Raw genomic sequence first — 25145 nt, 5'->3', positions numbered from 1 at the left:
GAAAACGATCCATCTTCCATTGTTGTTTTACCATTTGCACTATCCTCTTTCACCCATAACCTCTTTTTAATACCCATCGCTTCCATATATTTACGTGCATTTACACCATCTTTTGACTTACTATTACCCATGAGAGTGTTAACAATATGCTCAGTTATGTTCTTTTCTGTATGCATAACATCTGTACAATGACGGATTGCGTTCGGTCCCATTTCGGCAAATCATGAAGTATGGACCTTCGAGAAAATAGCGAGTGGTCAGAAACATCTTCATCAACACCTTATTGCAAACTATCCACTTCTGCTCCTCATTTACGTTTCTTTGCTGGTGGTTTACCCTTACCCTGTTTACTTTTCATATATTTCACCATCTCTTGAACTTGCAATCCTGTTAGTGGCCATGGAGCTTTACCATCTTCTACCCCTCCACTAAAATTTGTTTTGTCAAATCTGTACTTGTGTTGGGATGGCAGCCATCTTCGGTGTCCCATATAACATATCTTCTTACTATACGACAACAACTCTGAAACTGTTTCTTCACCGCAGGTAGGACACGCATAATACCCATGAGTCACACATCCAGCTAGAGTACCCAATGCCGTAAAATCATGAATGGCCCATAACATCCTTGTCTTCAACAGAAATTCAGAGTTCGTGAAGCTGTCGAATGCCATAACACCACATTCCATAACTCTTTCAACTCCTCTGTCAATGGTTGTAAGTAAACATCAATATCTTTACCTGGTGCTCTCGGACCTGATATCGACAAACATAACATAGAGAATTCGCGCTTCATACACATCGAAGGAGGAAGGTTGTACGAACACAGTATCACCGGCCAACAGCTGTAATTCAGACAAAGCAAATTGGATTGAAGTCGTCAATTGCTATCCCAAGAGTAACATTCCGTGCTTCCTTAGCAAACTCAGGACATAAATTATACGCACACCGCCAAGATGTAGAATCCACTGGATGACGCATGGATTAACATCTATCTGTGTTCTAAAATGCCAAAGCATTGTCTCTGCTATCCATGATATACTATAAAGTCTTTTCAGCCTTGCAATTATCGGAAAATGCCTTAATGTCTTTTGCGCAACTTGCGTAAGTTTTCTCTCATCATTAAAAACTCTTACGAACCGAGGTTCTTGACATACAGGACACTTCACCAATGAACTATTATCCTTCCAATAAAGTGTACAGTCATTTACACAAGCATCATAAGTCATATAATCCATCCCCAGCTCTTTAATAATCTTCTTGATATCTGGATACTTACATGGCATGTTGTTACCTTCGGGAAGCAACTCTTTCATCAATTCTAATATTGTGGTAACACTATTGTCTGAAATTCCACACTGAGTCTTTATGTTGTTCATCATTATCGCAGCGTACATTACTGAGTTTCCATTAGGACATGAAGGATATAATGGTTCTCTTGCCTTCTCAGTCGCTGATCTCTTTTTCTGTCCACACCTGCTGGTTCCAACATTCTCATCCAACCCTACTGTAACATTCTCATCAACACCTGCTTCTACATTCTCATCCATCCCTTCCCTAACATTCTCATCCACATCTGTGGTAATATTCTCATTAAAACCTGCTGTAACATCATCATTATCTGCTGCACATTCAGTTGTAGTATTATCCTTATGTGTTAATTGTGTTGCTTGTACTGAACTTTCCCCATGATAGCGCCATGATGTGTACAGCTCATGCATACCATGTTTGAGCAAATGCAATGAGATCTCGCTCAGTACAACTAAGCCTTTACCATTCATACAACGACGACAAGGGCATGAAAATAAATGACTCCCACCACCATTATTCTTGGCAAACTCTATGAATGACTTCACACCTTGTCTGTATTTTAAAGACTTATGAGGACACTTCATCCATTTCTTGATCACATCAGATGACATATTACCCTTCAAAATTGATATTTAACAGAATCAAATAAAATCACGTAGTCCTAGTGGTAGGGTTGCCAAAGCCATTGAGGTTAGCGACAGAAACATCCTCTCAAAGAGGAGAGAATGAGCTACAAGTAGCTTTTGTAAGTCACCACTAGGACTGTTATCATCATGCTCACAGAGTACATAAAACCAGACTTATTTATACACAACTTAACATACAGACTATTATAATCATGCTAATACCAACTTCTATTATAATCAATCAAATAAAATAACTTAGTCCTAGTGGTACAGGGATGCCGAAGCTCTGCAAGTTAGCGACAGAAACATCCCCTCAAAGAAGAGATAATGAGATACAAGTAGCTTTTGCGAATAACCACCACTAGGACTGTTATCATCATGCTCACAGAGTACATAAAACCAGACTTATTTATACACAACTTAACATACACACTATTATAATCATGCTAATACCAACTTCTATTATAATCAATCAAATAAAATAACTTAGTCCTAGTGGTACAGGGTTTCCGAAGCCCTGCAAGTTAGCGACAGAAACATCCCCTCAAAGAAGAGAGAATGAGCTACAAGTAGCTTTTGCGAATAACCACCACTAGGAATGTTATCATCATGCTCACAGAGAATCAGTCAATATCAAAACAAAACTTCCTAACTTTAGTTCATCTGAACTTAAAAAACTACCTTAACATGAAACTAAAGTTCAAATAATGATGAGCATATTTATGGAACACACAAACTGGAATTTAGGTTACTAATAGCTGAACTACATGGTCTGGTTATTACAAAATCACTGAAGTATATAGCTGAACTACAAATTAGATGTATCTCTCTCAATGAAGTAATCTAGTCAAACCTTAGCAAAGCACCAAATTTCGCTTGCTTCAGATTCCGTAACCGGTGCTTATTTTCTGTCTGTCTCTTGCAAAAAGGATCCTCTCCTGGCTCTGCAAAGACCATGATATAGAACAACATTATCTAAACTATTAAAATGTATCGACTTTCAAGATCTTTTGAAGATATAGAACATTATTCAGCATTGTGAAGTTATAATCATCCATCTATTCTGCAATGATAAACCTAAAGCATATGTCACAACAACACACACTAATCAATTACGCTCTGCCATACCCATGCATGCTCTGTTGTTACACAACTAGCTAGGTCTAAGTTTGTCAAGTGGTCTAAGTCTGTCTAGCATTTTATCCCAGCCAATAAACTCAATAATCTCACACTTGAAGTTCGTTATGACACTTACTGAAAAATCTTCACATAATAGTAAAACATAGCAACTTAACGAATATAATCAGCACGTTTCCTAGCTGCGGCAACTCAACCAAAACTAGAATAAGCAGTAAAAGTCATCTAAGCCCATACAAACTGGAATTTAGTGACTGCTAGTGCACTCACTATCCTATAAGCAAAGCAATTGCTTTGTTCTTAACAATTAACTTACTCATAGGAAAGAGAGTGCTCTAGCTCTCATCAACCCTTCCAAGAACAATTTTCTTCTAAGGCAAAACAACTACAACATGTCTAACAGCGGGACTAGTGGATCAAAAACTAGAACATACAAGTGAAGCTAATGATGTCAATCAGCACCAATAGCTTATAAACTAGAACTAAATTAGCTTACAAACTAGAAATTAGGTTACAAAGTAGAAAAAAAATAGAAATTTTTGAAATGAACATAAATCCCTAAAATCAATTCATATGAAGAAGATTTATATGAAGAAGATTTATACCTTCAAAATTCTTCAATCTTCAAGTCTTCAAAATTCTTTAAACCCTAATAGGAAATTAGAAAAAAAAGTCGAATTAGATTTATATGAAGAAGATTAACAAAACATAACTCATATGAAACAAATACTTTTAGATTCACGGATTAAAAAATGGAAAAACTAAAAATAAAAATGAAATGAAGCCCTAAAAAACATATCGATTAGAAAAAAATGAAACCCTAAAAATCGAAAAACTTATAACGATTAACACTTACACAGATCGATGATTGAAAGGTATTGAGAAGATTAAAGATATTTATGTGATGTTTGTCGGCTAATACGATCGATGATTGAAAGTTATCTAAACCCTAGTTTTATCGCCTGAACATACGCAGAGCAGAAGAGAGAAAAAATTTAGACGAAAGTGAACTCGATTTCTGTCCACTGCTAACTTATCCATGCAATTCACGCATGTGAATGGCACACTCGTGGGAGGAAATATCCTCTCGTATAACTAATCGTTGGTGGAAATATAATGCTAGGCGTGTGAGTGGCACACGCACATACTCAAGGTGTGACGACACAAGTATGACCATGCGTGTGAGAGGCACGCCTGTAAAAATATTCGTAACGGCTCAAAAAATTAGTAACGGCCTGCACTTGTTACGAATTTTAAAAAAATTAGTAACGGCTCGAGTCTGTTACGAATTTTTTGTAACGGCTCCAAAGTCGTTACGAATTTCTGTTACTGATCCAGGAATTTGGTGTAGTGCCTAGTCAAAACATTTATTTCCCTATTACCCGATAGACGTCTCTCCCATCACATCCGAGTTGTACTTTTACACGTGCTAGCTTCATGGGCTTCTTTGGTGTCTCGTTCCTTACGCCAGATCTGAGGAGGATGATATGGTGCCTCACATTTTACCTACTCTCGGTACAACATCGTCTAGGATTACTCTACCTGGGTCTGTGGATTATTCACACCTACATTTATGCCCCTTCTTTCACTCGTGTACTCGACACGAGGGGAAGAAATCTCCTCGGCTCCCACGATGCTAGCCATGTCGCATTTCCCGCCATGTGGTTCCCCACTAACACTGCCTTTATGACCTGCTACCGCCTCCTCCGGTAATAACTGCTTGTAGTATAAATTCAGCAGTTAGACTTGATTCAACACTTATCTCGCAAACGTTTCCTCTTGCTTTAACAGCTCCCTTCCGTTGCTGCTTCGTCTTTGTTCATCTTCATTACTAGACTCCCTTTCTCAGAGCCCTAGTTTTGCCTAAGTCTTTTTTCAATGTTCTTCTGGTGCTGTTGCTGTTGTTGTGCTGTCCTCTTTTCATCTTCGTCATCCGGCCTTCTCTCTTCTGCTCCTTGTTTGTTCTTTAGTTATTCCATGGCTTCTTAAACTCCTTCTATGACTGAGAAGAGGTGTGTAAGTTATACTTTTTCTGATGATGACGATGCCCCTCTCGATTCCCTGTTTATTGTTGACATCCCTTCGCACCATGATCATGGCACTCGTAACTCTATATTTTCTGATGATTCTCCTCCATTTTCACGTAGGAACGACAAGAAAATCGTCAAGTATCAAACAAACGAACCGTTCATCAAGCATCTAAAGGATGAATATGATCTCCATAGTTATGACATCAAGCTCTTGTCGGGTCAAAAAGGTACTCCGAAGAAGGAGGAAGTTTTAAGGTTTCCTCACTCGGCCGAGGTGACCATTATCACTGGAGGTCAATTAGAGCTCGGGTTACGCTTTCCTTAGTATGATACCAGCCGTCCTTTTATGTATGAGATCTTGTCCCAGATTCGTCCATCTCGTGCCCTAGCCCAATGGAATGGTAATACCTTCTGTCTTATAGCTGAGTGGGAGAGGCGAGGGCGAGGCCAGTGCTCTCCTACTGCTTGGTCGACTTATGATCCTTCTCAAGCGGGTGACAATACCTCTGCCAGCTTTGTTGCCAACTATTGAAGTGGGATTACTATTAACGTTGATCTCGCCGGATTTGCTGCTAGTCCTCATCGCCATAAGACTCCAACTAGGGGTTTTAAGAAGTTGATGTTTGATGAGGATCCTGAAGGAGGAGCGACTTCTAATAAGCACGCTTGTCATACCAGTGATGTTGCTTGGGCTCGGGTTCCTCTTGCTATTTATGGTCCCCTTTTAAGTGGCAAGTTTCCACCTCCGTCCGAGCTTATCCATTCTGGGTGGTTAATGTTGATCGGGTAAGTTTTTTCATCTGCTTGATCGGCCGACCCGAGTGACCAGTAGGATAATGTTTTGATTTGTTCAAATGTTTGCAGCATAAGTCCCAGAGTAATCAACCTAAGGTTCCAAACCTTCGGAAGAGGGATAGGGGTCCTAGCACAGGAGTCGAGGATGAGACAGGGAAGGTAACAAATATACTGCTTTATTCACAGTACATGTACTTTCCCATATTTGTTGCCTTGAATGGTTCTGACGATGAATCATGTGCAGAAGTAGAAAGCTGACAAAGGAGAAGTTGGGGGTGGTTCAACAAAAGATGGTGAGGATCCCGATGATCGGCTACCGTTATCCCATTTCCTGAGGAAGTCGGCTCAGAAAACTTCTGATATTTCTTCTACCGTTGTAGGTGGTAAGCCTGATGGGAAGTATAAAGAGTCAAGGGGTGACGAGTCTGCCCCGGGGAAGAACATGCCCCCGCAGTCTACAGGATCCTCTACTGGCAAAGGCGTTGCCATAGTTGATGATATTATTTTTGACATGTCCGATGATGATGAGGAGGAGGAAATTTTTGGCATGGAGGATGATATCGAGCTCTCGGGAGGTGGAGAGGAACCAAAACAAGTGTATATGTCTTCTGGTGGAAAGGGAAATGGAGAGAATCTTCGGGTAGAAGAGTCATCTGGTGGGAAAATGATGCCCCTAGAAATGAATTACTTGAGAACTTGCCCCATGTTCCCCCTACGTCGAGATCGGGTGCGACTACCTTCTTTACCTTCTCGGTCCTAGTGTATAATTCATTGGGGCTCTTACTTCTCCCGAATTTAGCACTTTATCTGCCGAGGAGATGATCAAAGTTGTGCCCCTTTATGAAGCCGTTTTTAAGGATACCTTCAACCTTATGGTGAGTCATCTTTCTTAAGCTGTAGATTTTGATTGAGGGTGGTTGTTGATGTTGTGAAAGGTAATGTCTTTAGGCTACCAATAGAAAGCTGTTGGAGGCTGCTATTAGGAAGAAAGAGTTAGCTGATGCGGAGAATCTTCGTGCCCAATTGCAACAGGAGCAAGAACGGGCTTGAGGGTTGGAGAAGCAGCTGGCCTAAGTCCAAGGTACTTTTTCAAAGATCTATTATCTATGATTGATTATGTAGTGCAAATATCCTGAGTATAGTATTGTATTCCTAGTCGAGATGTCTAGTATAGATGCAGACGCTGCTTCGGAGTATCGCCTGATAAAGAGAAAGTTAGACATTGAGCTAAGCCATGTTGAGAATCTCCGCCAAAGAATTGTCAATAAGGATGATAAGATAGATCGTCAGGATGGAGAGATCGAGCATCTTCGAGCCGAACTACTTCACTATCAGAGATTTGAATATGTGCCCGAGGAGATAGACAATCTTCGGGCGAGCCTTTCTCGGGTTCAGGGAATTGCAGCCGACAAAACGCTATTAGCCGATAACTTGGAAAGTCAGTGTGATAGATTAAGGCTTCAGATTAGGGATTTGCACGTTGATCGCAAGCGGAATTTGAAGGAAAAATATACCGCTGAGGGGTCTAACCAAGAGTTAAGAGAAAGGATTCGTCGGTTCGATCAGGTATCCCAAGAGTTGGAGTGGGCCCAAGCTCAGTTTTCGGGTCTTCAAATATCCCATGATCGGCAGAATGCTAGTTGGAGTGATCATAAGAAATATTGCCCCACTAATGAATTCAACGAGCAACGTTATAACGAGTTAACCTCGAAGATTTCTGCTCTTGAGTGTAGCTTTCTTAAATTCTAGGAAACTGTTAAAGTAGTTTTACCCTTGCTTGAAGGTGTTTCCCCATGTGTTATATTGCTCATGTGCCTCTTCTAATGTTATGATATTGTTGTCCTGATACTAAACACTTCGTTGTATTTTCAGTTGAGCAAAGAAAGGTGAAGTCTTTGGAGGAGGAAACTACTCGACCGAAGGCTAGGGAGACTCAGTTGTTCGGGCAGGTTGCTACTGCTGAGGCTGCATCGGCTCAACTGACTCTTGATCGTGCTTCCGAGAAGGAGAAGTTTAAGACCGAGCTTGTTCCCAAGGTGAAGAGCATAAAGGTGTATGTCTATAAGAGGCGAGCCGATGTTGCTGATAAGAAAGCTGGTTCAGGATCGGTTCCGCCGAAGGAATAGTTGGACTTTTTGTAGTGCTGCGCCACTATTGTGCCCTTTGCACTGGGCTCTAATCCGCTTGAACACCTTCATTTTTTCTAACATCTTTCTTTCATGGGGTGCTGTGTCGCCAGTTGGTTGTTTCTTTGTTTCTTGACATTCCTGGTTGTGTTATTTGGATCATTGTTCATTGTTTGTTTATGGTAGACTTATTCCCTGCATTAAAATGTGTAATCAGTTAGCATAAATTCCATTTCTGTCGAACACACTCAACAGAGAGGGTCATCGGGCCCAATACCATGTCCCGATTCAAGTATCTCATCACTGTCGTTTTGATCTAGTGGTAAGGTATTTAGTCATTCCTAGATTCTATGTCTCGACATCCCAGGGTAGTTATCGATCAACTAGACTGGGCAAGTATTTTCGGCCACTTGCGATGGGAGCAATGTGGTATGCTCGATCGTCAAGTACTCGTTCCTTGACAATCGGTCTCTGGTTTCCAACCACCAGGACCCTTAAGCTACCTCGGCACTTGCACACTGCCACTGCTCCGAGTTCGAATAGCTCGTCGAGTGTAAGCTCGGCACTTGCACACTGCTGTCGCCCCAAGTACGAATGTCCATTGGACACCTCGGCACTTGCACACTGTCGTCGCCCCGAGTACGAATTTCCATTCGAGTGTAAGTCACCTCGGCACTTGCACACTGCCGTCGCCTTGAGTTCTAATAGGTCGTCGAGTGTAAGCTCGGCACTTTCACACTGCCGTCGCCCCGAGTACGAATGTCCATTGGACACCTCGGCACTTGCACACTGTCGTCGCCCCGAGTACGAATTTTCATTCGAGTGTAAGTCACCTCGGCACTTGCACACTGCCGTCGCCCCGAGTACGAATGACCATTAGACGCAGATGTCATATTTCCTACACCTCATGGAATTTTACGGAAATGAATGACAAGGTATCATACCTGCTTTCACACCTCTCATGGGTGGTATAGTTTCAGGCGTCGAGCATTCCATGGCCGAGGTTCTGGAGTTCCGTCCGGTTTCAATATATTGTATGCCCCTTCTCCCACTTTCTCCACGATAGTGTACGGTCCGCCCCATCTTGCCGCCAGTTTTCCACCTTTCTTGTCACGTTCGTAACTAGGTAGTTTTTTCAATACCAACTGTCCTGGTTGGAACTCCCTTGGTCGGACTCGTTTGTTGTATTCACGCTGTAATTGCCTTTGGTAGTTCTCCATTTTTTGTAGAGCCATTTCTCTAGTTTCTTCCAAGGCATCGAGCTTGGACAGAATTAGATTTGCTGAGATATTCCGCCTTCATGCCTCAGTCTTTGAGGTGGGTATCATTTCCTCAGTTGGAAGGATGGCCTCGGTTCCGTACGTTAACATAAAGGGTGACAAGCTGGTCGCGTCCCTTCGGGTAGTTCTGTAATCCATAGAACATTATAGAGCTCCTCAAATCATTCTCTATATTCCCCATCTAACTTCTTTTTCAGATTGTCTTTTATTGTCTTGGTTGTGATCTCGGTCTGCCCATTACTTTGCGGATAAAGGGGAGTCGCCTTGCTCTTTCGAATGTTGTAGGTGTTAAACAACATGTCGATATTCTTGCCTTGTAGATGTTTTCCATTTTCCGAGACGATTGCTGATGGTATGCCGAAACGACAGATGATGTATTCCCAAATGAAACAAAATACGTCTGTATTCCGAATATGCCTTAGTGGTGCAGCTTCCACCCATTTAGTGAAATAATAAGTAGCCACGATCAAATACTTTCTTTGTCCCGACCCGGCATGCAGTGGTCCCACGATATCGATTCCCCACTTGGCGAAGGGACAATGGCTAATTACTGAGTTTAGAGTTATTGCAGGTGCGTGTATATTCTATCTAAACTTTTGGCATTCGTTGCAAATTAACGCCATATGTTTCACATCCTCGTTCATGTATGACCAGAAGTATCCCATGGTCTTAGCTCGGGTTGCTAGACTTCGTCCCGAGCTGTGATTGCCCGCGGAGCCATAATGTAGCTCATTCAAGATTGGGTTCTCTTCCTCTTTGCTTAAACACCTTAGGAGCGGTCGTAGGTAATATTTTCTATATAAGACGCCGTCTCGTAATTCACATGTTGCTGCTTTGCTTTTGATTTTATTGATCTCGGGTCGTCCCTTTGGTAGTTCTCCCGTCTCCGAATATTGATGAATGGGTTTGCGCCAATCGCCAGATTCATACTTGTCGGTCGTGGTCACATCTACGTATGTTTTAGTGTCTATGGCTTCAGGTATGGATGGCATGAGGATCCTCATGACTCGGATGCCTTCAATAGTCGAGTCTGTTAACATTGAGGCGATGTAGGCTAATGCTTCCAAGTGCCAATTATATTTTCTACAGATGTGTCAGAACTTGATGTTGGGAATCTGATTGATGTAAAATTGGGAGAGCTCCCAATATTTCTGTAATACCCGATCGTGAATAGCGTATTGTCCACTAATCACTAACTGAGAATCACTAGTTAATCTCACATCGTGAATCCCCATTTCTACGATGAATCGTAAGGCATGTATTATGGCCTCGTACTCAGTAACATTGTTTGTTTCCTTGTACTCCAGCCTAAACGAATGGACCATCTTCTTCCCTTTTGGTGTAGTGAAGACTAGCCCTAGTCCCAATCCGTCTTTATTGGACGACCCTTCTACGAACACTTCCCATCGTGTCGGGATGCATGTTTCAAGGAGATCGGATGGATCTTCCCGGTCTTCTTCCATGTCCGGTATATCTTCGATTTCACCCTCATTGTCTAAGGGAAAATCTGCCAGAAAGTCAGCCACCGCCTGTGCCTTTACTGCCGTTCTCATCTCATAGAAGATGTCGAATTGCTAAATTTGAGCACTCCATTTAGAGATCCGTCCCGATCTTGCTACATTATCAAGTAGTGATTCTATAGAAGACTTCGTGAGGACTCGAATCTTGTGAGTATGGAAATACGTCCGCAGTTTTTATGTTGCAAACACTAGGGCGAGTATCAATTGTTCGATTCTGGTGTAGTTCTTCTTCGCCGGGTTCATGGTCTTGCTTATGAAATACACGGTTTTTTCTTCAGCTCCGACATTTTTGACCAAAACTGCACTGATACCGTAGCTAGTTTCCCCGAGATATAGAGTAAGCACCTTATCGGGTTCGGGCCTTTGCAACACAGGTAGACTCGCGAGATGTTGTTTAATCTTTTGGAATGCTTCTTCATACTCCTCACTCCATTTGAACTTTTCTCCTTTTCTGGGCGTCCCGAAGAAGTCTTTACATTTGTCCGACGATCGTGAAATGAATCGACCTAACACTTCCAAGTTTCCATTCAACCGTTGCACGTCTTTTCTCGTCACCGGAGATGGAATTTCCAAGACGTCCCTAATCTTATTGGGCTCAGCTTCTATACCTTTATCAGTGATTATGTATCCCAGGAATTTGCTCGAAGTTACCCAAAAGGTGCACTTGGACGGATTCACTCGCATCTTATATTTTCTCATGGTCTGAAAGATCTCCCGAAGGTCATCGATATGGCTGGATGCCACCCTGCTCTTTACTAGCATGTTGTCCACGTAGACCTCGATGGTGTTGTGTATTTTATCCTCAAACATGTCTTCCACTAACCTCTGATAAGTGGCGCCTGCATTTCTCAACCCAAATGGCATTTTAGTATAACAATATAGCCCTCTAGGTGTAAATAAAAATGTATGCTCCTGATCCTCGGGGGCCAAAGGGATCTGGTTGTATCCTGAGTACACGTCCATTAGCGTTATCGCCTTGTATCTGACTATGGCCTCCACTAATTGATCGATGCTGGGGAGAGGAAAGCTATTATTTGGGCATTCCTTATTCAAATCGCTAAAGTCAATGCATATCCTGACCCCTCCGTTCCTTTTATGGACTATCACCATGTTAGATATCCATTGCGGGTATTGGGCCTTTCAAATGATTCCAGCCACTTGTAATTTCTTCAACTCGGCGTCTACCGTCGCTTGTAGCTCGGGTGCAATTCTACGCATCTTCTGTAGGATCGGCTTGAACTTGGGATCTATCCTTAGGTTATGTGAGCATACCTCCGGGTCAATCCCCTCCATGTCATGCATTTTTCAAGCGAACACACCCATGTGTTCCTGTAATAGGATTATTAGTTGGTTTGTCTGTTTCTCCGACAACAAGGATCCAATTCTGACAATCTTCGGTTCTTCTTCGGACCCTAGATTAATCTCCCGAGTAGATACTAGGGTTGAGAAGTTTGGTTTTGGCTCTTTGATCGGTGTCGCCTCCTTTGATTGCTATAAGGTCTCTTTCTCGCTAGCTTCATAGGCCATGACTGCTTGTGAAATCGCCTTTTCCAATTCTTCCACGGCCTTGACTTCCTTAGCTTTTTTCTTTTCTCGGCGCTGCCTAGCTCGTCTATCCTCATTTTGTTGAATGTCTAGTTGCATGCATTGTCTCGCAGCCTGAGGATCGCCTACCACTTCAACAACTCCTCTGTAAGTGGGAAATCTTAACCTCTGGTGATAAGAAGAAGCTACCCCTTTGATTCTTGCGATCCAATGTCTCCCTACAATCGCCTCGTACGATGATACAACGTCCACGACGCAAAATGTGGTGAGGGTGTTGAGGTAGCCTTCTCCGTCCGAGATTCTAAGTGTTACTTCCCCCTTTGGTATGGTCACCGTCCCATTGAAGTCGTAGATTCGATAAGTTGAGGGAATTAAGATGTCGTCGGACAACTCCATTCTTTTGAAAGTGTTGTAAAAGAGGACCTCAACAGAACTCCCACTGTCTACTAATATCCTTTTGACTCCCCATTATTCGATGAGTAGAATAATGACTAGTGGATCCCCATGTGCTTGGCCATTCATCGGGACGTCTTTTGTCGAGGAGGTGATCGGCTGCATCATCCAGGCCTCCATGGTTAAAAGTTTTGGCCACACTAAAAATATCTTTTCCCGTCCGATCCCTTTTGTGAATTCTTGATGTGATGCCAGTTCCCAAATAGAACCTCTGAGTTGCTGAATGTGAGACAGTGTTAACGAACTGGGTTCCCCGATCAATCCTTATTTGATGCACAGGGATGTCGGGTGCAGTAGGGGCGGGCGCTGTTTGTTTGACAAAGTGACTTAGGTATCCATCTCGGATCAAATGTTGAACTATATCTTTTATCTCCCGACAATTGTTGGTCGAGTGTCCTCGATACTGATGATAATGACAGAACTCGGGGTGGTTTCTTGTCTCGTCAAAATGTATCCCTCTAGTCTTTAGGTAACGAATATCATTTCTCTTTTCGACCTCCTTAAAGTTTTCTTCCAGTGGTGCGTTCAGAGGTGTGTATGTTCTCGGCTCGTGGCGTGGTTTCTTTCCTTTATCGACCCACTCTTTCCTGCATGTGACTTGTTGTGGTGGTACGGTCCTCTTTTCGCGTCGCCTAGAGATCTCCTGAGGGGTCGTTTCTGCAGCTGTGCTGGCTTCCTGGACTCCCCTGTCCTGCGCCCCTTTTTGTATTTCTTCTAGTACAATATAGTGTTCTTGCATCTTCCTCATTTCCTTCAGCGTTTGTGGCTTTTTGGTATACCTGGCTATCCAGATAGGGTCGGACTTTCCTAAACAATTTTCGGACCCGAAGATTTGTTGGTCGACAGGCACCTTCCCGATATCGGTGCATAGTTTTCTCCACCTGTCCGTCAACGATATCAAAGGCTCTCGGAACCTTCGAGCCAAGGTAAACAGTTTATTTATCCTTGACCTAGCATGTTTTTGTGCATGTAGGTTTCCAGGAATGTCTCCACCAAGACTTCATGACTTCCTATAGATTCGTCGGGTAGGGTATAGAACTAGTCCCTCGCCTCTCCTTCCAAGCTAGCTGGGAAAAACTTGCACATGACCACCTCCGTGTTCTTACATTGTAGCAGATACATGCCATACATTTTAATGTGCTCTCCTGCGTCACCAATGCCGTCGAATCTGGTAGGGAACATGGGGAGTGTACATTTTGGGGGAAAGGGGCTTCGTTCTAGTTCTTGGGTAAAAGGATTCTTTTTTGCTTCACTAATCACCTCTGCTAACTTGTCGTCTTCTCCATCTCCCACCAGTTTCTTAACCGTTTGGTCGAGTTATTCGAGCTTAGCTTTAGTAGAGGTGTTGGATCTCCCATTGTTTACCTCTTCATCGGTTAAAGAATCCTTTGGAGGACCGTATCCACCTCTCGTGCGGCTGGGATCGGGTACGCGCTCTCGGTCGGGTGGTGGAGTACGGGTATACCCTGATCGGGTATGATTGCTTGAGGCTCCCTGACTCGAGGATCATCATGATCTAGATCTCTGATTCCGAAGTTGGTAATTATTGTGATCTAGAGCCAGATTTCTTCTTTATAATTCTCTCATCAGTTCTTCTTGCCTTCTTTGGTTCGCAAGGATTGCCATCAATGTCGGGTCGGTGCTCTCGTGGATGGAGTGACCGTTCACATGGTTCCCTGCCGTCGTTGGTGGTGCAGCTGGTGGTGCTGTTGGAGGCGCGAATGGGGGGTGATACTGGGGGTGCGGTTGGAGGTGCCACAGGAGGAATGTCTCGATTCATGTCGTTTCTTCCCAAGCGCACTTTCCTAAGTCTCTCCTCCTCTTGATCCAAAGCGTGTCGGTATTCTGCACACTATCGTCCCGTCTACGGTTTTCTCGCATCATCAGCGCTTCTTCGTCATCCTCTGTGTCGGATGTTGTCATCCCATCCCTCATATTCTCGGGTCTCATCTGACTCGGGTTGATGCGCAACCTCCTCGGGGAATATCGTCGTCTCTGCCCATATCCACTTCCTCGTCGACAGCTTCCATTCCTCCATCTGAGGCTCGAGGCTCTTCCGGATGTTGTTGTCGGCCGTTCTGTTGTCGTGAATCCGTTACTCCTTCCTACGCGCTCGTCCATGCTACCGTCTGATTCCTCAGGATCCTGCATGTCCCTGAAGTGCTAGTGATCGACTCAAGTGCACTTTCTCTGCGTGATTCGTTCCTACCTACGTCAGCAAAACATACAACACCTCACTTTGAACTGTTTTTGAAAAGGTTTTCAAACGAAGTACAAAAGGACAAAGTATGACGAAAAATAAGAGTCCAACCAAGTACGATTTCTCCTACTTTCCTCTGCTGAACTCAGCAAACTAAATGGTTTTGACTAGTAGTAGAGCTTTTTGTAAAAGTGTTTGACACATCGCTTTCAGTACTCTCGTCGTGCATTAATCACTATTTTTCCTAACATTCCTTGTACTAGAAATCATTAACTACCCGTACAATAGACCGGAAAGTTTCTTTCTAGCCAATTTTCAAAGTGATGGCCTCCCCTTTTGCCGCGCTTTCAATGTTTCCATCGATTCGAGTTGCCGGAGTGAGGTCTTTCCTACTCTCTTATATTCTCTGCCTCGGAACTCCGTAAAGATCGTTTTACCTTAGGATTCCTTCAGGCCTCTTGTCTTATCTATGATGTAAGGCTCTTAGTATTGGATCAAAACGAGGTTACCACCGGGATGCTCATTTGACCCTTTCTAACCATAGTTTTGGTAACCCTAACTCAATGGTTTTGAGACGATTCACCGGTGTTGACACAATTTTTAACCATCTAACCAACTCCACAACTTTGAGATAAAAAAGGTGATCAGCGGAATGAAGTTTCACTTCAGCTACTACCAAACATTAAAGATGTTATTTTGGGAGCTTGTGAACCTTTCTAACAACTCGCTTTAATGACTCAATGTAACAGCTTGAGTTTAACAACTCAACCTTATCGACTCGACTTGACCTAAAAAAAGAACGATGCTATTAAGCACAACTCAACACCAAAGCAAAGCGAAATTCAACTAAGCCTAAATCAGAAAGTTTCAAAGGTGAAGAAGATCATTTTTTTTTTCAAAACAACACAAATTGTGAGCCTTGCCTACTAGCACGTCTAACCAAAAGAGTTTGTTCCTTAGCTTCAACTAACACACAAGGTGACTTATGGGCTTGGATTTTTCTCTTTTAGTGACTGATTTCAAGGTATTTGAAGATGTTACACGGTCCCCTTAGTCGGCGCCAGAATGTAGATGTGGAAAGTCCTATTACTACATCCAATGGTACTCAAGAACACATAGTATAAGTAAACAAGCAAGAGATGAACATGAACACAAGATATACGTGGTTCGGTATGATTACCTACATCCACGAGGGTAAAGGGATGATCTTATTACTTGACTCAAGGTTAAAATTGATTATCTCACTAACAAACTCTCCACTCACTCTATAAAGCTCTTGGTGTTCTTTTCTCACTCACTGAATTGCCTCCCCTAGTTCTTTACAAAGATCTCTATTTATAGTCACACATGATGATACATCCAAGGTACAGTGTGAGTCTTGGTATATCTTCTTTGATGTTCCTCTCGGGAGATAAGTGACATCCCTCCCGAGATGTTGAGCCGAGCTTGGTGAGATCTTCTCCCGACGTTCTTCTATCCGATGTTGGTTGTTTAGAGAGATAAGGCCGACATCGTCCTTCATCCTAACGCGATGTCATTAGTCTCAAGTCTTACTTTGACTAGATTATTCTTATCTTCTTCAACTACCTTGTCAGAGCATTTATTGCCCTAGTACCCGATAGACGTCTCTCCCATCACATCCGAGTTGTACCTTTACACATGCTAGCTTCATGGGCTTCTTTGATGTCTCGTTCCTTACGCCAGATCTGAGGAGGATGATATGGTGCCTCACATTTTCCCCACTCTCGGTACAACATCGTCTAGGATTAATCTACGTGGATCTATGGATTATTTACACCTACGGTTGTCACAAAATGACCTCAACCAATTTTTAAGGTGCAAGGGAGATAAACGTGGCCTTAGTTTATGTTTGGGTCCGAGGTAGTGACATGACCTTGATTAATTTCAACTTTGGGTCCGATGAGAGGAACATAACCTTCGACCGGGATTGTTCATTACCGACATTGACTTTAGTTACTCACTTTTGAGTCCTGGCGTTGCAAAAGCTAGGGGTGAGCATTTTATCCGTAATCCACAGATTTAACCGGGACCAACCGTATTTTTGTGGATGGATTCCCAGGTCGTTCGCTAATGGGTTAGACGCGGATGAGATTTTTGAAATCCAACGGATTACGAATTGGGCCCGGATGCAACCTTGAAAATCCGTTGGATATTCATATCCTTTAGATTAAGGTCATTATATAGTTTCTAAAAAATATATAGATAGTTTTGGAATTTGTAAGGTGTTTGCGTGGGGTGTTGTCCATGACACTTCTATATTTATATACATGTATAAAATTTGTAGGTTCTGTAAGAAGTCAACTATATTGGTTTTATTTTTTCATTATAAATTTTAACCAACACAAATCCATTGGATTATCCGCATCCAATCCGTTCATCCGTAAATCCATTGGATGCAAACAACCAACTCAACTGGTCTTCCAGGCTCCAACCTCGTTGAATGAAAAACCCTATTCACTGTATAGTTGTATTGATTTTTGATATTAGAAACACTAAGAAAAATGATATTAATATGAAATAGATTGCGAACTCTAAATAGTCGTTTCTACATATTAGTCTTATTCAAGAACAACCAATATTGATAATATGTGATGCATCAAAGTTTATCTTATCTATTAAATGCTCATAGCATTTTCATCTTGGTACTGCATCTGATTCTGTACTGATAGTACCAGAATTTGTAACATTTGAATATATCAAATCAATCAATTCAGATTTAACATTCCAAATAGTTGATGCTTCGTTAACCTACACATTATCAAATAATTTAGAACACCTGGATTTCCGTATGTGTCAAACTATACAACCAATTGTTTCGATTATACGTCTATTTACCTACAAATTTGAATTTTGTTTACTGAAAGCAACCTGGATCTAAGTAAGAAAGTTTTTATTCCCAAAATTAGCATAAATGTGGTTGTTTAATCCTGCTCAAGTTCTTCCGGCTATAACACAATCCACAAATAATTGGTGTAATGAATCTACACCATCATCACACATAATACAATTAGTATCATGATATCTAAAGAACCTAGCTAATCTTTTCTGTCACATGCGCACAATTATAAAGGCATTTCCTCGTGGAATGTTGTATCCTAGGAGGCAATTTATATTTCCAAAAGGATTTTTAATTTATTGTAAGGTTATTCTTAGTTGGGATACTTGATCTCAATTGTTTATCTATGATTACCTTATAAGTTGTTTCCACTGAAGAAAAAAACACCATTAGCAGCAGGGTTCCATCTCAATTTATCGCACCCATACATAGGAATTCTAATATTTCTTACAATATTAACAGTATTTTGGTCAAAAAAAGCGTCCAAGATTTCAAAGTTTAAATCTTTAATATTTTGGTCAATTAGTTGTTTAACATGACTCACATTGAAAGGTACTAAATTTGAAGTAGGAGGTCCTAGATGGTTACGTATCCATTTATGTTTTCAGATTTGAACAGACTCACCAGTACCTATTCCCATAAAATAATTTTTCGAAACAATTTCTAGACCTTTACAGGTTCCGACCTTAATTTAGGATCGATGTTCTCGCATGACATCAACTAAAGGATATTTATTATCAAAATATTTTTACCTCTAAGAATTCTTTCCCAAGAGCATCACGTTTTTCAATCATTCTCCAAGCTAGTTTTGCAAGGAAAGCTTTGTTCAGTGAAAACACTGGGGGTACCAAAATGCACCACCAACTTTTTTGTAGGAAACCTGTATGGACAAAACCTAAATAAAATTCTTAGAGTTCAACTTAATGAATCTCAATCAAGGAATAATATTCATAGTTATATCTCTTTCTCTCACAATCAGAAAGTTTACAGAACCAAATCAGTGAATCTGATATTCATGTGAGAGTTCTTGGAATATCTCAAAATCAGTATCCAAGAATCAATCAAGTCGTATCCAACAAACAAGGATGGTATCTACTTTGATTGATTTACGTACAACCTGTGATATTTCAATTATAAAGATAAACAATATAATTCAGAAAAGAAACAACACAGACACCATAAATTTTGTGAACAAGGAAACTGCAATGCAAAAAAACCCCGGGACCTAGTTCAGAATGAATACCAAACTGTAGTAAGCCGCTACACACATTAACCTACTACCAATTAACTTCGGAAATGGAATGTTATTGAGACCGAATTAAACTCTCACTGCAATTTAGTTATATTCTCGTTTCTTACGCCTCTTAAATCCCATCAGGACTCCGCGCAAAAAATTCCCTTGGCTGAAGTTCATTGTAGCCTAAAATTTGCTTCAACTCAATTGAAGACTTTAAACCAATCTGCCTCCCGCGGATAAGCCTATATATCTGATTTCCATTTTGATCGTAGATCAAGTTGAGACTGGAAATCGATATAAATACACAAAGTCTAGTTAACGTCAAAATCTGGACTTATGCTACCTGTGCAACCTAGATTATTATTCACCTCACAAGTATTAAACTCGTGGAATCAATCAAAGTCTGAGACAAAGAGAACTTTGATGATTTTAATGTATCTTGTTCAAGTGAGCAGCTCAACAATCGAACAATATCAAGATACTCGATCTATCAAATAAACAATAGATGGACTTGGCTTCACGAATATCTATGAAGTCTTTTTAGTCGCTAAATCCTAAAGGGTTTTAGGAAGGGGACAACTCTAGTTTTACAACTAGGACGCACAAAGAAGTAGTGTCGGGATTCAAAGATATAAGTTGTTTTAGGTTCCCTTTTTATAGACACTCAAAGCATAGGTTGCTTTACGTTTCAGATAAGATAGCTTTGGAGATAAGCAAACGATATCCACCGTTAGATGAATCTTTGAATATGATTAACATAACAAGATATACACTATGGTTAGGTTGAACCGAAACCGAACCATGTACAAATATCACGCTCATGAATGGTTAGTCGAAACTAGCCAACTAAACTATAAGCTTGAGCATTTTCATGAACATTTAAGACTTTAACTTGAGTCACAAATGTATGATCAAATATGTCTATAGTGCCTTTAGAGATTATTCAAATGCTAATTATCTCGGAGAAATAATTTTATGTGCATATGAATTTAATCTACATGGTAAGTAGATGTTCAAGATACAAATACTCAACCTGTTTGTGACCAGTTAAGTCAAAGTACGTGTACCGGTATGTATATCTTATGACATGACCGAGTTCCGGAGTTCAGAACTTTTCCGATACGTGTACCGGTATGTATACCTTAAGACATGACCAAGTTCCAGAGTTCAGAACTTTTTCTGGTACGTGTACCGGTATGGATACCAAACCGGTTCCGGGACCAACAATTATCTTCTAGTACGCGTACTGATTCGGGCTCACGAGTTCACAAACTTTTTAAGGTGCGCATACTAGTATGCGTACCAAAAATCTGTTTGTTTACAAACAACTACTCCGTTACGTGTATTGAGTACATGTACTACGGCTTCAAACTTGTAACAGTTATCCCAGTTTGTAAGGCTGGTATATGTGCATACTGTCTTGTATCCGAAAATAATAGGGGTTCTATATTTCTCTCTAAATCGATTCGAAACATTCCCAAATAACATCAATGACGCATATCACTATTCCAGACTATTTTCGAACGATAAATCTTGAATCACTATTTTGATTGCGAACAATAAATTGCCCTTACCGAAATTCATCAAGTATGAACAAATGTTCATTAAGCTTAGTCATATATTTCGAGAAGTTACTACCAAGATTCTTGATATGTTTACAATAGTCTAATTAGTTACGCGACATCGTCTCATATATAGAAAGATGAATGTAACTTGAGATATATGTGGTTTAGTCTTCACTTACTTTTTGTGGAAGAATTTCTCCAAAAGCTTCGGTTGATCTTCGCCTTCAAAAGGTAGAACCCAATGATGATTGTCGTGATGTCCGTTTCTCAACTACATCTTCTATCCTAATCTGAGATTTAACTAATTGTAGACTAGAAATCAAGATATATCTTTGACAACTAAATTTGACAACAAGCTTGAGATAGCAACACTTGTGAGTTCGACCGAGCAATACTCTAACATTCAGGAATTCACTTCCCATAATTAACGTACTTAATCAATCATATTAGCGCTTTTTAAGGCCATATTAGCCATTATCAAAATTAATTGGATAAGATATTTTCAAGATTACTATTTATTGACCCGTTTTTATCGTTTTTCAGCCTTAAATTGTCCCATATTGCAACCCTAGTAATAAGATTCCTTAAATATCTTTCAGACCCAAGGCCTAACATTAAACGGTAGGCACAAAATACTAATATTAGCCACAAATAATATCCCCAAATTTCTTAGTGAAAGTACAAAATTGTTAATACATGACCCAAAATTGTTAATACATGACCCAACAAACTCACACTTGACTATCTGATTTTGAAAAGGGACTAGAAGAATAAACTAAAAGCTTTCTTCTTGATTTTAAAACCTTGTGTATATGTTTGGTTCGCATGAAATTTTCTCTACCACTGATAATTTAAACAAATCGATTTTTCTAATAAAATCTTTTTATAATCCCAATTTATTCTCATGTTATTATTTAGATTCATTGCAGCGTTGACTAACTAAGCTATTAATTTAGGTTTAAACATATTTTAACTTGAAAACTTTCGATTTGCAGTGGACAAAGGGGAGGGATAAAGAAGAAAATAGGATGAGGGTGTTCATCTAGTCACTTTAGCTTTTTAATACTATATGTTTATATTTTTCTCATGATAAATTTGTAAACAAAGTCATTTGGGGAATGAAATTTTCGACAACCTCACATGAATTTCATGATTATGAAATGGTATATTCTAATAAGGTAGTTGAATTTATTAACAAATTACTACTACCCCTGTTTCGAAAAGATAGGTTTGTTTTATGTACAAAATTACACATGTAATAAGTCTATCTTTTTGAAACCGAGAAAATAGTATTTTCGTTTGAAAAATGGTTATTGGTTAATCCCCTGGAATAATGTTGTTCTCTTTTGCCGTCCTCTTTTTCTTCTATTCCTGCCCACATGTATGGGCTTTCAGAATGACAAACCCCATTATGCTTTATGCCTCTATCCAATTTTCAAATGAGTGCCAAACCACCAAGGTCGAAACTAGGAACTACTTGCCTCCATGTTGAAAACTTTCAGAGGAAGCCAAACTCAGACAAGGTTCAAACATACCAACATAAAAATGTTCGGAGAGCAAATCCCAATGATAACCCGACGCATGCGGTTTTTAGATCATTTAACAGAACGACTTAAAAGGACTCAAAATAGGTAATTGCCTTTTTGCAACAATTTTTTAAGGTCGAGGGTACACTAGATGACCGCGCGAAATAATGGGTTGACCAAAGATAACTGTTGTTGGTACTGCAAGGTCGAGATCCTAGTTAGCAATTCGGGATTCGGCAAACGTACGGAACGGCAAACGTACGAGTATTATACGGTTTTGTAAAACCCAGAATCGGTCCAAAATTCGATCAACGAGACGTGATTCGTCAGTAATTCGGAACGGCATACGTACGTGTATAATTCGATTTATAAATGTGAGTTCGGTTCTGAAAATTCGGTATCTATATATATTAAATAATTTGTATTTATAAGGTCATAGACCAATTTTTATACATATGTGTGAGTTATTTAAAGAAAAAATAAACTTAATATGATGATATTAATAATATATACAACATTAGTCATCCAAGAGGACGTGGTATAGTGGTTTAGATGCTTGGTTAGTAAGTCTGAGATCTCTCTCACCTTCACATTCAAATCTCTTCAATCATTTTTGTTTCATAAAAATTAAAACAACGTCTAATATTGGGTGGTGTATACTCGGGAGGCAGTAAAGCCCAAAAAGTGGGGCCTTTGAAAACATAAAAGTTAAAGAATTTATGGCGAATTAAGCGGACGTATCATTCGGGATTCGGGATACGTAAAATTCGTGAACGATTCGCGAATAATCCGGGAATGCCACATAATACGCGACTTGAGTTCGGAGTTGCAAATGTACGCGAATGAGACGGTAAAATTCGTGATACGGAAAAATTCGCGAATAATTCGCGAATCATTCGCGAACTTACTAACTAGGGTCGAGATACAGATCCTAGTCATTGTTGTTTCTTTTGGGACTTTAAGTTGAATACCTTGCAGATATGAAACTGGAGATGGATCAATCGTTTTGGTGCTTGGTTTGCATCTTTTACAACTCCTTCCCTGCAATCTTGTAGCCTTTAAATTCTACACCGAAAATACTGAGTTTGTCGTACACATATATAAACCTTCACTACTGCACCAGTGACAAGATTCATGCGCTAGGTGAAGAAAAAATGAACATATATCAATTTTGTGTACATTTTCCGACGAATGTTTATATGATATTTTAATTTTATATTTATATGATAATATTACCAACGTATTAATTTAACTTTAGGAATGAGTTCTTACCTTTTCTCTTCTGAAGTCATTATTCATGAATCATAATGTCATATTCTTATTTTCACAGTATCTTACACTTTGGACACTAATTTTTTTCCTAAAAACCAAACTGTAGTGTATTTAAAGCTAATATCTTGACGATGTGTCCATCTTACATAGATCTACATACCCACAAAAAACGAGCACGTTTTAAAATGTATAACTCCAACATTTACTACTTTGAAAATCAACTATCGAAAATCAATAAGTTTTCAACCGGTAAAATTAAGATTGGTAGATGGTGAACTTTGGTACTTTGGAATATGATCATTTTTCTGAGTATGTAGAGCATTGTAAGATGAGTATATTCCCAAAATATTAGCTTAAAATACGCTACCATTTAAGTTTTATTAAGAAAAATGTCCCCAATTTGTTTTTTGTTTGATGAACAATTAGACCATATTTCATTCATTCCAAAAAGGTGATTAGATGATTGCTTACAAGAAAAAGAACATCAAAATACAGTAAAATTAAAACCCAAATACAAATAAAGATACCAATTACATGTATCGCGAAGAGAAAGAGCAAAATACCGCAAAGGTACGCAATTTTTGTATGAAAAGTAGAGAGAAAAGATGGTATAATCTGGAATGAATTCCGACCATTTTGAATGTTTGTCTTCTATAACAAGTGATGCTCCAAAAAGAAAGGAGTGCTTAGCCCTTAATCTTGTTTATATGAACGAAAAACCCTGATGCCCTAAATCCCTTTTGTTGAAGATGAACTCAAAGCAATGCCATGTTGAATTATCGATGTTCTCAAATCTAGAATAACAAGCCATGAAGCAACCAACAAAGATTGAACAAATCACCATCAAAGTAAAGAAATAATCGCTCTCAAAGCGAAAAAAGAATCACCCTAAAAGCGAAGGTAAAATCACCAAAATGGTGAAGAAATGTTTCAAAAGACAGTATAAATTAAAAAACAACATCTTATTCAATTGGAAAATCTACCAAAACAACAGAAAAACAATAATCCTTGCTCAGATCTGGTCCAAAAGGACCAAATATGAGCAATAAAGATGAAAGGACTCTAGAGTTTTCTTAGAAAAAAAGAGAAAAAAAAAAGAGAAAATTTCCCAAAATGTTACATGCTGTGAAAGAATCCTCCCTCATGAATAAAATCTCTTTTAACAAAGGGCCAAACCTTTAATACGTGTAGAAGAGAAAACGATTGTTGACCACTTAACTAATGAAATAAGATTTTCAAATCAAACATTATTTAAAAGATGTCAAAAGATTAAACGTATTTTGAACCCACATACAAATATGAGACGTAACCTTTGAAATAGATTTAATTTTAAGAAGAGGAGGGTACTAAGTATAACACCATTTTTTCCTTATGGAAAGTATACGCTATTTTCTTGCATGAACTTCAATACAAGATTAAATCAGACAAGAAAATATTCTTATATCATCTCTTAAAAGAGATTTTTGAATCACGAGGTTTGATTAACGTATAACTTGCTTATACTTTTAATCATAAAGATGAAATCAATATAATGCGAAAAATAAAAGTAAAACAAGATGCTAGAGATTTTGTTAACGAGAAAAAAAAAGGTAAGTTAGTAGTAAAACCCCATGCCTCGTCCAGTTTGAAGACACACTGTATTAAGCCACTACAAACACTAGCATAT

At 39.8% G+C, this 25145-nt stretch overlaps 1 protein-coding gene across 1 annotated transcript; it reads right to left on the bottom strand.

Moving 5' to 3' along the window:
• Positions 1-307: 307 nt before the first annotated feature.
• LOC113359141 lies at positions 308-1921 on the bottom strand. The gene is made up of 3 exons (XM_026602822.1): positions 1157-1921; positions 741-844; positions 308-659 (listed from the first exon to the last, which is right to left on the bottom strand). Exons 1-3 carry the CDS (start codon positions 1919-1921, stop codon positions 308-310), a joined length of 1221 nt encoding a protein of 406 aa, XP_026458607.1.
• Positions 1922-25145: the final 23224 nt, after the last annotated feature.

Source organism: Papaver somniferum, chromosome 1 (assembly GCF_003573695.1).
Source record: "Papaver somniferum cultivar HN1 chromosome 1, ASM357369v1, whole genome shotgun sequence".
Lineage (NCBI taxonomy): Eukaryota > Viridiplantae > Streptophyta > Magnoliopsida > Ranunculales > Papaveraceae > Papaver > Papaver somniferum.
Note: the sequence above shows the minus strand (reverse complement) of the source record. Positions and strands in the feature narration are given on the sequence as shown.